Here is an 11,694-nt window from a genome sequence, read left to right on the forward strand (position 1 = left end):
ATCTCTACATAAGCTATTAACAAAAAAGCGCGCGAAATTAGCGCGTCATTTCACTTTTGGCCAATTCTTTTTTTTAAAGTGCGCATATAATGCATGATAAAAGTGATTAAATTATGGAGACTCGATTGGAAGTGCGTCTGCGGGAGCCGAATCCATTGTTCACAAGATGGCTGGAACGTTGGCTGCGGGAAGCGGAGCGGCGTCACCTCAAGTCCCAGTTTAATCTTCGCCAGGCTCTTGAATCGCTGAAATCCTATCCATTGCCGTTGTCCAGTGGACGGGACTGCTCTATCCTACGCGGATTCGGTGGCACTCTGTGCCAGTTGATCGACGAGGAGTTGCGTCAGTACCGGCGCCTCCAATTGGCACCACAAGAGGCGGGTGTTACCGAGCACTACGAGCAGCAGGTTCAGGAGGTCGTCCGGCAGGTGCAGGAAAAGCAACTTGAGCACCAAAAACGACAGACCAAGAAGGACAGACCCAGGAAACTCACCAAAAAGGCTATATCGGAAATGGCAGCGGTTGAGGAGCGGGAGCGTGTGGTGGAAATGGAACCAGGTGCCTTCCAGTTGATCCTTTTGGTAGACACCCAGGAAACCAGTGGCAAAAACAAAAGGGTTCTGGACCAAACGGGAAGCTATCTGGAGTCCTTGGGCGTACGTTATGAAGTGCGCCGCCTCACCGTCGGCGACTTCCTTTGGGTGGCCCAGGATAAACAGGGCAATGAGCTGGTGTTACCCTATATAATAGAGCGCAAGAGGATGGATGACTTAGCTTCAAGCATACGTGATGGTCGCTTCCACGAACAGAAGCACCGGCTCCAGCAGAGTGGCCTGAAGAAGATCATCTACTTGGTGGAGGACTATGGAGACAATGAGCAACTGGGACTGCCACTGGAGTCCCTGCAGCAAGCTCTGGCCAATGCCAAAGTTCAAAGTGGCGTCCAGGTGGTGCGCACAGAGAATCACTACCGCTCCATGAGCTATTTGGCTGGGATGAGTCGCTCCCTGGATCAGATCTTCAGCAGCAAACGGCTGCACAGTGTGGATCGCGAGGCGCTCGACAAGTCCTGTTGCCTACTGACGGATTCCAAGCTGGGATTGCTCAAGTTTCGTGCCCTCTATGAAGATTCCGCCAAGAACGCCCAGCTTACAGTTCGGGAAGTGTTTGTGCAACAGTTGCTGCAGCTGCATTCCCTCTCCCTCGAGCGAGCCATGGCTATTGTGGAGCGATATCCAACACCTCGCTGCCTGCTAGAGGCCTACGAGAATTGTGCGGAGCCAAAGGAGGCCAGGCTACTTCTCGGTAGCATTCGCTGTGGACCTCTGGAGCGACCGCTGGGCGACAAGATCAGCCAGTGCCTGCACGAGTTCTACACGACGCACTTTCGTTAGGATTAGCAATTGATTTAATGGGACATATCTAAAGTTATATACACGAGTTTATACATTAAGTGAGAGAGAGAATACGAGTTGGACTAAATTCCCCGTTGGACATTGAATAGTTGATCTAGTCTAAGCCAAAAAATGTACAAGTCAGCCGTTTAGATGTTGCGGAAATGTCGAATGGCCAGGTCCACCGGCAGGTCGAAGTCGAATCGGGACAGAGCGTCGATGGAGCGCAGCGAGTCCCGGAATCCCGTGCGAGCCACATAGCTGTTCACCGTGTAGTACGTGTCCACCAGTTCGTGACAGCTGAGGATCAGATTCAGCCACTCCACCAGCAGATGGGAGCTGTTCGAAGGAAGAGAAAAGCAGTTTCGGCGTAAGAAGTAAGATCATTTGGGGACTAATTAAGGGGTATAACTTAACTACATTACCAAAACTATAAGCTTTAGCCAACTCTTGGCAAGTTAGTCATTACATTTGAGTTAAGACTGCAATCGAACTAAGTCATAATCATTAACTTCACCTAACTTCATCTTAAAACAGTCATTTTAGCATAAAAGCTGGTCTTGTCTTATTTAATATTAAAATTAATACTTCACTTAAATGCTCGTAAGCTGAGCAAGAGTTTTAAGAATACTTTTAATGATTAATTGATTTAAGCAAACAATAATTTATTGGTTTAAAAGCTAAGTGAGATATATTATTTATCCCTGGAAAGGCAGATTCAAGTCAAGAAGCCTTGAAGACTCAAATATAAATTAGAGCAATGCCTTGAATGATGCATTTATAAAAATGGTATTGTATAATGTTGGGATTGTAAATCATAAATCATTATCTAACTTCGTTTCAACGTCTCTGCATCTAGGTCTGGCAAAATACTCACTTGAGTCCGGCGCAGACGAATGCCTTGAAGTGGGCGTTGTTGCTTCGTTTGTAGGGGCGATGCATGGCCAAGATCATGCCCACGGCGCTGAGCAAACTCTGTTTGGCTGTCACCGCCTGGGCGTCTACAATGTCCAGCTGGAAGCTCTGGGACAACTTTCTGGCGGGCGTGTTGTTGTACTCCTCGCCGTGCTTCAATCTGTAGTAAGCCAGTACCAACTCCCAGGCGTGCATGGCCCTGCCGAAGCCGAGGAACTGCGACTCCTCGCCAGCTGCCAGCGGGACTTTCGGCGGCCCGGGATGCAGGCATCTTAAAAAGGGGACCATCAAACTGGAGGCCGCCGATTCTGCTGGGATGCGGAGTCCATGTTGGATAAGCTGTTGCAGCGTACGGGCAAAGTTCTTTCGGACCACCGTGGTCAATTCCCTGCCAATGGTGGCTATAGAGTCGCCTCGCATATGGGCAGTTCGTCGGCTCTTGCCCTCCTTCTCCCATTCAAAGTTGGAATAGCTAATGTCTTCGTCGGAGTCGGAGGATATGGCTCCTCCGGCAGCATATGGAGCCAGTTCGTGGCCAGTTGGCACTGCTCGTCGGCAACGGGGGGACAAGGTGGTCAGTGCTCCGTTTTGGGCATTGATAACTGGATGACCAGCGGCGGAGGAAGAGGTGATATCCGCCTGTTGCTGCTGTTGCTGCTGCTGACGCAGAGCCCGCTTGATATTGGCCAACTTCTCACGATCGCAACTCAAAGTGGCGGCCAGTGCAGCCACCTCCTGAATGTCCACCTCCAACTGGGCACGCAGATCTCTAGAATGGAGTAAGGATAAAATCAGGTTGGTGTTTATTGCTCTGGTGATGGTAATAGGACTATATAACCCTTAAAGATTAGGGCGAAGTTTACCAATTCATGGAATCAATTCTGTTGGCTGAAAGACTTGCAGCACCTTTCCCTAGCGAATAAGTTTAAATCGAATATTAATATGTCATACAAGTGGCTGTGTTTCTGTACACAAACTTCTTTTGGAAATAGCAGAATCCCTTAAAGCATAGATTCCTTCTGGCAAATCGTTAGAAGGAATCCATCTGGGATGCTAACTATAGAGTAATTAATTATATTGAGGAAGTAAAAGTTCAAAGCGACCGTAAGACGGTTGAATTATTTGAACAAACTTCTTTGGGATTCCATGAACTTCGATTTGGTTCGTATCATTTGATAGCTTGGTCGTAGCTTAAGGTATTAATTAAGTTAAGGTATTACTAAGTTCTAAGACAGGCCTAGAATAAGGTCTAGAGCCCGTCGATCTTACCCCCAGTGGTTGCCCTTGTGCGTCTTCTTGAGCGAGTTTTGCTGAAACTCGTCGTGGCTTCGGGGCTTTGCCAGATGCGTGCTGGCGAACATTTGCATGAGCATCGAAGCCTTGTCCAGCAGTCCGTGTGCCTTGCTGTGCAAGCTCTCCCCGGGGGAATGGGGGCCCAGTCCGGAGGCTGGGGGTGCAGCTGTTGACGTGGCAGGAGCGTTGGCTATGCCAGGAGCTGGGGCAATTGAGGCTGCCAGCGAACTCCGGGCTGTCTGTTTGGCCGCATAGCTGTTGTAGGCTCCTGATAGGAGTTTCAATCGATCCCCAACGGATCCCTCCACCGCATCGCACTGCAGAAAGGCAATGAAGCGCTCCAGGTCGGTAATCTGGGTCTTTAGTTGGGCCACCAGTTGCTCCTTCATCTTCAGTGGGCCCACGAACTCACCGATAGCATTGTCAACCTGGTGGCGCAGCTGCTCCGTACTGAGTGACGGTAGTTCATGTTGCTCCACCTGGAGATTGAGTTTGGAGCGCAGCTCGTCCAGTATAAACTTCTGCTTCTCGAGCATGACGTGTTGTGGTAGAATGCCAGGTTCTCCAGCCTCGTAGGCTATTTGCTCCAGTTCAGTGAGCTGGGATTTCAGCTGCTCTATAAGCTGGCTATCGGCACTAGATTCCTTTTCGCGGTCATTGGAGTCCGTGTCCGAATGGGGCTCCTTGGACTGCACTGCCTCCGGAATACCCTGGAAGGCAAAGTCATCAAGGTCGCGTAGCAGTTGATCCCGCTCCTCCGCTGGTGCCTCCACTATTTGGCGAACTCGTAGTTGGACGTGGGCAAAGTGAGAGGTCAACGCCAGCAGGGAACTGGTGAGCAGCTCCTGCTCCTCCTCAATGCTACGCAGACGGGCCAGTTCGCTGCCAGTACTGCTTCCACGTCGCGTTTCTGATTTATCAGGCCCTGGTTCCAGTTCACAATCCACGCCAGAACTGGCGCTATTCGCATCGTCGTAGTTGGCTCCTAGCGGAGACCATCGTTCGCTGAGCAGTTCCTGCTGCTCCTGCTCCTGCTCGACCTCCACTTCCACTTCCTCTTCCTCGTCCTCAGCAAGAACAGAGCCAGCTGGCAGCTGGTCTTCGCTTGCAGAGGAGGAGTCCTTGGACTTCTGCGCCTCCGCCATTTTCATTTCCATATGGAAATGCTGCAGGGGATTGGTTTACCCTGCGTCGTTTGATTTCCTCAGTTTTTCCGCGTTTCCAATGCTCGAGAAAAATCAATCGGTGGCTTGTTCTGTTCTGCTTTCTGTGCCAGCTGGCCCAGCTCCCTTGCTCTCTCCTGCTCTTTCTGTCGCTAGCTTTCGAGAATTTTGGATGCCAAGGGGATGTGCTGTTGATACGATGAGCGCGCGGCCACGGTGTCTGACGCACTACCAGTTTCTCCCTAAGTTTCGCCAAAGGAAGGCTTTTCTCATTGGGGTTTCCCGGCTGTTTGGGGGTGAAACTGAAGCTTTGAGTTCTATTTAAAAAGTTCTATAACGGGTTGCTATCCTTACTTACTAAAAATAGTGCTTTAGACTTGTGTTCCCATTCAGAACTTAAGCTACTTTCGTTGCAAAAATGGTTAGTGTTTAAGCTAATGAGGTTCTACTGTCCCTGTGATGGGAAAAAGTCTATTTAAGCTTTTTCCTTTAGGGCTTTAACTGTTGTTTGAATGGCTAAACACTTTCTTTTTTCTCCAAAATCTAACACAAATTCATGAGGGAAAGTTTAGATGTCATTTCAAAGTTTACAACTTGTTGGGGTGATTTGTTTATTAAGTTTGGATCTTGGATAGATTCTTAACATTTAAGGCAGTTTAAGGATCTTTTGGTTATATTTTTGAATGAAAATGTTAGCCAAGACAGTAATAGTAGATTTCAGTTGGGTCCAATAGATATCCCAGAATGTGTAAATCCTCAGAAAACATTATCCTTATTGCCTAGAAAGGTTTAAAAAGCTTTAAAAACTTCCTTTGGCCGAGCTTTGGAGATTCTCACCAATCCCCTTAAAGCTCGTCCCAAAGCTGTCCCAATATCCCCAATTGTTTACACTTTTGAGGGGCGGGGAATCACGAATCAATGACAATTATGACCTACATTACCAGTGTGTGAAGCGGTCCCCGCTGTCCGCCGTTCGCTGTGGGGGAACACGCGGTACCCCCTGCACACCTGCAAATAGTAAAGTCCCCAGGTTTTTTCGAGTGCTTCCTGATAAGAAGCTGGCGCAGATTAAACCGCAGCAAACAGCTCTGCGGTCTGGTCCTCCTGTCGCTGACAAGGCACCTTATCACCAGCTGGCTGATGATGGGCCCGATAAGTCTGTCAAGTGTCTGACACAGCAACCATGGCGGTCATTTTGGGGTCACCCCCGCAAACAAGTGTAATCAGGCCCCGAAATAAGTATATATATCAATAGATATGATAGCCAGAACTGGGATTTCCCACTCAAGGGTCACCCTTTTCCCTTTTTCTTTCGTGGAAACAGATTTTGTTCTGTGTGGTTTCGTCTTATTTATTACAAAAAAAAAAAGAAGAAGGGGAAGTGGAGGAAAAGGTAATTACGGGGCGCAGACTTAACGAGGCGTCAGATTGTTCTTGCCACCATCGATGGGCAGAAGGGCGCCGGTGGTGAAACTGGCATTGGAGCTAGCCAAAAAGGCCACGGCCTCGGCGACTTCGGTGACTTCTCCCACACGGCCCATGGGATGCGACTGGATGGCACGCTGGAGCACTCCTTGGTATTCCTCGTCGACAATTCCGATGCTGCGATGGATGTTGGTCACCACAAAGCCAGGATTCACGGAGTTCACGCGCACACCCTGCGGGGCCATTTCGAGGGCCACGATCTTGGTGAAATGATCGAGGGCGGCCTTGGAAACTCCGTAGCTCAGGGCTCCGGCGAAGGGACGAATGCCAGCACAGCTGCTCACATTGACCACGGCTCCCTTGGTCTTCAGGAGATGCGGGAGCACGGCTTTGGTCAGCAGGATAACACCACGGAGATTGGTATTCAGCACCGAATCGAACTCCTCGATGTCCAGATCGATGAGGCCACCCTTGCCCAGAATGCCGGCGTTATTCACAAGCACATCGATGCGTCCAAACTTGGCCAAAGTCTGCTTAACAATAGCATCCGCATCCTTGGTCACATCGGCCACCACAATCTCCGCCTGTGCTCCCTTCAAGTTCTCCTTGGTGGCCTCCAGATTGGCCACATTGCGTCCCACCAGCGCCAAGGTGGCACCTTCGCGTGCCAACACCTGGGCTATGGCGGCACCAATGCCGCTGCTAGCTCCCGTCACGATCACCACCTTGTCGCTGAGACTCATCATGAACCACTGATGCCGGAATTCGCCTGCAAACGGAATTTATGGACGTGCTCTCTCGCAGCCGATAAGATTACACTCCTGCACTCCAAAAAAGTGTTATCATTCCGAATGGAATCCACGAAGTGCCTGAGCACAGAGAGTAGTTTTTATTGAGGGCGTGATTTACTTCTAGCTAAATGGTATTTGTTTATCTTCGTTTAACTAGAAGAAGAGGTTTATGGTCTTGCGTGTTTAAAAACTTCAAGATTTGGTTTCTAGTTACCAAAAAACAATTTTAAAAACATGCAGTTAGGGTGGAATCTATTGCTGTTGAGGTATAATATTCTAAACATTATCGCTTCCATGTTCTAAGAACTCCCAATCATAGTTTTATGCTTCGTAAACGTTTTTGATTCTTTAATTTAGTTTGTCAGAAGTCGTCCAATGTTGTTCGCAGTGTGGGCGTGACGTAAATCGTTACTTGCTCTCCGGAAAAACAACCTGTAGAGGTTCACCTTGGGTGTCCGAGGGTCTTTATCGATGCTCTAGCATCGCATTAGCAGCCGCCTCGACTCGGGTTTTAAAAGTCAGAGCCGAAAGTTTTTAATTAAAACTTTCCGTGGGCCTTGTCTGATTTCAAGCATTTGTGAAATCGTAGCATATCGCCTAGAAGACGGGCCTCCGAAACCCATAGAACCTCCATAACGCCCCCCGCCGCCCCAAAACTTCGAGTGGAGCGCCTCCGTTGTCAGATAATTAGCATTTCCATTTGGCTTGAGTGCGCGCTCGTATATCAACGCCTCCTGGCGAAGATAAGGCGCTAGGCATCTCCAGTTGGAGGACATTGGGAGCGCTTATAGTACAGTGGAGGTCCAGTAGTTAAGACAACCATCTGCCCGGGGATACATTTAGGTGTGAGATTCAAGATAGAGACCAGTCCCGTTTGCTGCCCATTTCATATCCCTTTTGCCCGGGGCTGTCGTCTGTGTCTGACTTAAGGATGGCTCACTGTATTCATGTACGATTCGGGCCGAAAAGGTTTGTGCTTTTGATGGGGTATTTTGCTCTAATCGTTTTTCTTGTTAAGCGATTCTCTCTGACTCGGCAATTACTCAAAATCTATGACTGAGTGGATTAATTAATTAAAATGGCAAGGCAATGCAGGCCCACAGGCGACTGTATATTATTTCTTAAACTGCTTATCATTTGCACTGAAATGGTGATTTAAGTTCAAATTGCATTTAAGTGCATAGATGCCTGAATTCAGGGCGAAAATATTGATTTTCAAATTGGCCAAAGCGTCTATTACTGGTTCAATCGTCTTAATTACTAACACAGTTCGTTTGTGTGAATTAGTCGAGTCGTTGGACTCTCTTTTCGCCATCGGTAAATGAAGGACTCTCCAGCCACACTTCTCTGGGCTCTCGAGTCAGCTTGGGTCCAATCCCGGGCGGAGTGTCACAATGTTTCAGTGTCCTACTAATGTGATAAGTCCGGACTGCCAGTTGCTCGAATTACCGCCCGCATTTCTCGCTTGACTTCCTGTGCAGTCACTTTTAACGGCAAGTCAGTGGCAGGACATCAGAATACAGAGCACAGAGCACAGAGCACGAAGCACAGAGAACCCAAGGCGTCCGCCCAACTCAAGAACGCATTGATAAGTGCCAGCGGTTTATGGAAATTGATGGAGAGGAATTCGTGTAATTGACAAGCGAACTGGCATTGCATACAAATTGCTTAATCCTAGGAACTTGCAATCTAAAATAAATTAACTTTCAATTAAACCAAAGTAAAAGGACAAAACAAGAAAAAAAAAACAAAAAAATAATTGAAAATTTAGGAAGGCAGGAAGGAAGGCGGCTTCGACGGGCCGAAGCTAAGAATACCCTTGATGTTGATTGAATTTCAGTTTAAAATAGAAACTGCGAGGAGAGACACTTAAAAGTAAACTAAGAACTAAGTTAAATACACTATGTACAGCAGCGGAACCGAGTTGGATAGTGTCCAATCCATGAGGAACTTATTTCAAGGCGGCCTTGTTCTTGAGCGGCAGAAAGGCGGCCATCAGGCAGCCAGCTGTGCAAAGGGAGGCAAGGATTATGAGGAAGCTCTTCGGATGGAGTACGATTCGAGGCACTTACCGAACATAAAGAAACTGATCATGAGGAACGGCGGCACACAGCCCAGTCCCATCAAAGCAGGGAAGAAGATGTTGCCCAGCAGGGAACCCAGGCGACCGAACATCATTTCCAGCGAGACAATCATCGTCCTAGAGGGATTATAGTATTGATCAATGACTGAACTCAGTCAAGTTAAGTAATTGAAAACTCACCTGAGCGAGGTGGGAAAGAGATTGACAGAGGCACTGATCACCGAAGTGGCCGATATGCTGCCCATGGTGACAAACAGAGAAGCAATGGCCACGGTCCACACCGCTGAACTGGACCAGTACATCCCAATGGAGCAGCATCCCGCCATGAAGAGTCCCAATGCTGAAGTTCGATAAATTAAGATTGATTGTGTTGATCCTTGTCTTAAAGCCTAGAACTCACTCATGATGCGCTTGATGCCAACCAGATTAACCAGAAAACCAGCTAGCATGTAGGCCACCAAACCAGCAGCGGCCACAATCAGATTGTTGGTATAGGTAGAGGCTGTTATGTTCACAGAGCACTCAGTCTTGGGATCATTCTGGGTGGCTGCTTCCAGTTGGCTTTGGGTACGATTGACACTGTACTCCAGGATTTTGCAGATGCTCGTCGACTCCGATTGCCCGCTCATCAGCTGTTCGTACTCGTTGATCGATGCAAACAGCTGCGGCAGCCACAATCGCATTGTGTTCTGCCTATAAATCACAATTGATGATGTTGATATATGCCGAAAAGTCCAGTACTTACCCCAGGAGAACGCAAAAGTTCAGAAGGTACACCCAAAGCGAAAGGCTCAAGTAGGGCTTGGTGAAGAGTGGACGGAGCTGAGTGAGACCCGCACTTAGGGAGCTCTTCTTGGATTTCTGACCCTCTGGATCCTGAACTTCACCACCCTCGATGGGCACCTTAACCTCAACCTGAACTGTAGTTTCCTTCTTGTGTTTCTTTTCTGGGACGATTACTTCATTGGCCAGTAGTTTGATCTGTTTGAAAATGAAAAGGTTGATCATTTTGATCAGTCGGTCAAGACTAAGAATCTCTGCCACTCACTGGAAACGAATCCTTGGGTTTTCGCGAGTTAAGATGGTAAATGAACTGGAAGGCTTTCATGGCCTCTTCATTGCGCCCCTTGGACATGAGGAACTTGGGGCTCTCCGGGAAGAAAAAGAAGAGCAGGAAGCTAAGCAGGCTGGGCAGTGCGGTGATGGCCACGAAAACTTGCCAGGATGTCACTGAAATAAGAAGGTTTTTTGTTGGAAAACCTTTAGTTGCTATGAAAATATCGTAGAATCAGAAAGCATCTTGATAACTTTCCATATAAGTTCAAGTCGTTATGCATTTCTCCGCTCCATAAACTTGTGCTTATATCGTAAAACGATAAGATCGGTTATGGCATCAGTCGTTTGTTGTTATGGTTCTGCTAGACAACTACTTAAGTGCCACCTGATGGAATCTTTAAAACATTGTATAGATAGCCCCATAGGGATGGAGCCTCCGGTATCATCAGCTGTTCCCTGGTAGCTTATCCGGTTATCAGTTCACGTCGCTTATCGCTGACATTATCTCAGGTAAACGCGTAACACGCCCTCGGCACTTACGCGTCAATGTCCAGATATGAAGGTTCCACGTTTGGGGCAAAATCAGCATGGCCAGTCCGGGCAGCGTGAGCGTTGCAATGGAGAACATGATGCCCACCATCATCATGATACGCTGGCGGTGCTTCCGGCCATGGAGTTCCGTCAGATAAGTCATCAGCACGGCAAAGGGGCCACTCATACTGTGTCATAATAATCACAGAGTGAGAGATGCTGGAGGCTGGTCACTGATATCAGTAATTAAATAGCAACTCACCAGAAGCCTCCCAAGCACTTGAATATCATCAACTGGATTCTGTTCTGACTGAATGCCCCGCCCAATACGCATATGGTGTCGGCGGCATAGCCCAGAATGAGGAGATTCTTCCTGCCCTTCGTGTCGGCCAAGTAGCCCCACATCACCGCCGAACTGATCATGCCCGCATAGGTGATGGCGTTCAGGATGCCCTTGTCTAGGAGACTCAGCTGAAGATCACACTCGGCGCTGGGCAGGATGTAGGACATGGTGGAGGTCTCGTAGACGGTGCCCATAGCCGCTGGAACGGCGGCCACCAATAGGAGGATGTTAAACATCCCGAAGCCAGCTTCGTCGATCGCGGTCTCGAAATCCGCCGCTGCATCTTTCTGGGGAGGATCTTCTGGCTGTTTCGCAATCTTTGGCAGCTTGGAATCGCCGGATTCTGTGGGTTCACTCATCGTGTTCAGTGCTTGGATCGCCCCTGCTAACTGAACTTGAAGCGTCGGGCGGATACGTTATATCTTCTAGGCGGAGCTGGGGCCTCAAGTCATCTCTGTTTGACAATAGGCGAGAAAACAAAGCGATGCTGTGGCCAATTACGATTAGCTAACGACTAGGGATTACCCTACAAAGAAAGCTTTAAATAGTCATCAAGTAAAATGAATGACAGCAGTTTAAGTAGAATTAGTTATTTAAAAATAATAGTTTAATGTTGTGTTTCTGCTCTTTACCAAGCGAGTTAGTATAATCTATCGCCTAAGGATTAGAAACGTAACTAGGATTTCCCTAGGGCTCAAGA

At 48.2% G+C, this 11,694-nt stretch overlaps 4 protein-coding genes across 4 annotated transcripts; 1 reads left to right on the forward strand and 3 right to left on the reverse strand.

Moving 5' to 3' along the window:
* The first annotated feature begins 9 nt into the window (after positions 1-9).
* LOC108105510 (crossover junction endonuclease MUS81) lies at positions 10-1,394 on the forward strand. Its single transcript, XM_017212135.2, has one exon. The coding sequence runs from the start codon at positions 114-116 to the stop codon at positions 1,392-1,394; it is 1,281 nt and encodes a 426-aa protein (XP_017067624.1). The 5' UTR covers positions 10-113.
* Positions 1,391-4,984, reverse strand: LOC108105509 (RUN domain-containing protein 1). The gene is made up of 3 exons (XM_017212134.2): positions 3,579-4,984; positions 2,272-3,078; positions 1,391-1,733 (listed from the first exon to the last, which is right to left on the reverse strand). Exons 1-3 carry the CDS (start codon positions 4,757-4,759, stop codon positions 1,544-1,546), a joined length of 2,178 nt encoding a protein of 725 aa, XP_017067623.1. The 5' UTR covers positions 4,760-4,984; the 3' UTR covers positions 1,391-1,543.
* Positions 4,985-6,095: 1,111 nt separating this feature from the next.
* Positions 6,096-6,945, reverse strand: LOC108105412 (3-oxoacyl-[acyl-carrier-protein] reductase FabG). The gene has a single exon (XM_017211960.2). The coding sequence runs from the start codon at positions 6,934-6,936 to the stop codon at positions 6,178-6,180; it is 759 nt and encodes a 252-aa protein (XP_017067449.1). The 5' UTR covers positions 6,937-6,945; the 3' UTR covers positions 6,096-6,177.
* Positions 6,946-8,583: 1,638 nt separating this feature from the next.
* LOC108105413 (synaptic vesicle glycoprotein 2C) lies at positions 8,584-11,362 on the reverse strand. The gene is made up of 8 exons (XM_017211961.2): positions 10,914-11,362; positions 10,661-10,839; positions 10,113-10,294; positions 9,810-10,045; positions 9,465-9,757; positions 9,245-9,404; positions 9,054-9,181; positions 8,584-8,988 (listed from the first exon to the last, which is right to left on the reverse strand). Exons 1-8 carry the CDS (start codon positions 11,351-11,353, stop codon positions 8,933-8,935), a joined length of 1,674 nt encoding a protein of 557 aa, XP_017067450.1. The 5' UTR covers positions 11,354-11,362; the 3' UTR covers positions 8,584-8,932.
* Between the last annotated feature and the right edge of the window lie 332 nt (positions 11,363-11,694).

This window comes from Drosophila eugracilis, unplaced genomic scaffold (genome assembly GCF_018153835.1).
Source record: "Drosophila eugracilis isolate 14026-0451.02 unplaced genomic scaffold, ASM1815383v1 contig_2167, whole genome shotgun sequence".
NCBI lineage: Eukaryota > Metazoa > Arthropoda > Insecta > Diptera > Drosophilidae > Drosophila > Drosophila eugracilis.

Coding starts and splice junctions, on each gene's coding strand:
- LOC108105413 (XM_017211961.2), bottom strand. CDS start 11,353: ATGAGTGAACCCACAGAATCCGGCGATTCCAAGCTGCCAAAGATTGCG. Junction 9,405..9,464: donor TGGCATCAAGCGCATCATGA/GTGAGTTCTAGG, acceptor ATCGAACTTCAG/CATTGGGACTCTTCATGGCG. Junction 9,182..9,244: donor CTCTTTCCCACCTCGCTCAG/GTGAGTTTTCAA, acceptor TAATCCCTCTAG/GACGATGATTGTCTCGCTGG.
- LOC108105412 (XM_017211960.2), bottom strand. CDS start 6,936: ATGATGAGTCTCAGCGACAAGGTGGTGATCGTGACGGGAGCTAGCAGC.
- LOC108105510 (XM_017212135.2), top strand. CDS start 114: ATGGAGACTCGATTGGAAGTGCGTCTGCGGGAGCCGAATCCATTGTTC.
- LOC108105509 (XM_017212134.2), bottom strand. CDS start 4,759: ATGGAAATGAAAATGGCGGAGGCGCAGAAGTCCAAGGACTCCTCCTCT. Junction 3,079..3,578: donor CACAAGGGCAACCACTGGGG/GTAAGATCGACG, acceptor ACTCCATTCTAG/AGATCTGCGTGCCCAGTTGG. Junction 1,734..2,271: donor TTCGTCTGCGCCGGACTCAA/GTGAGTATTTTG, acceptor TCCTTCGAACAG/CTCCCATCTGCTGGTGGAGT.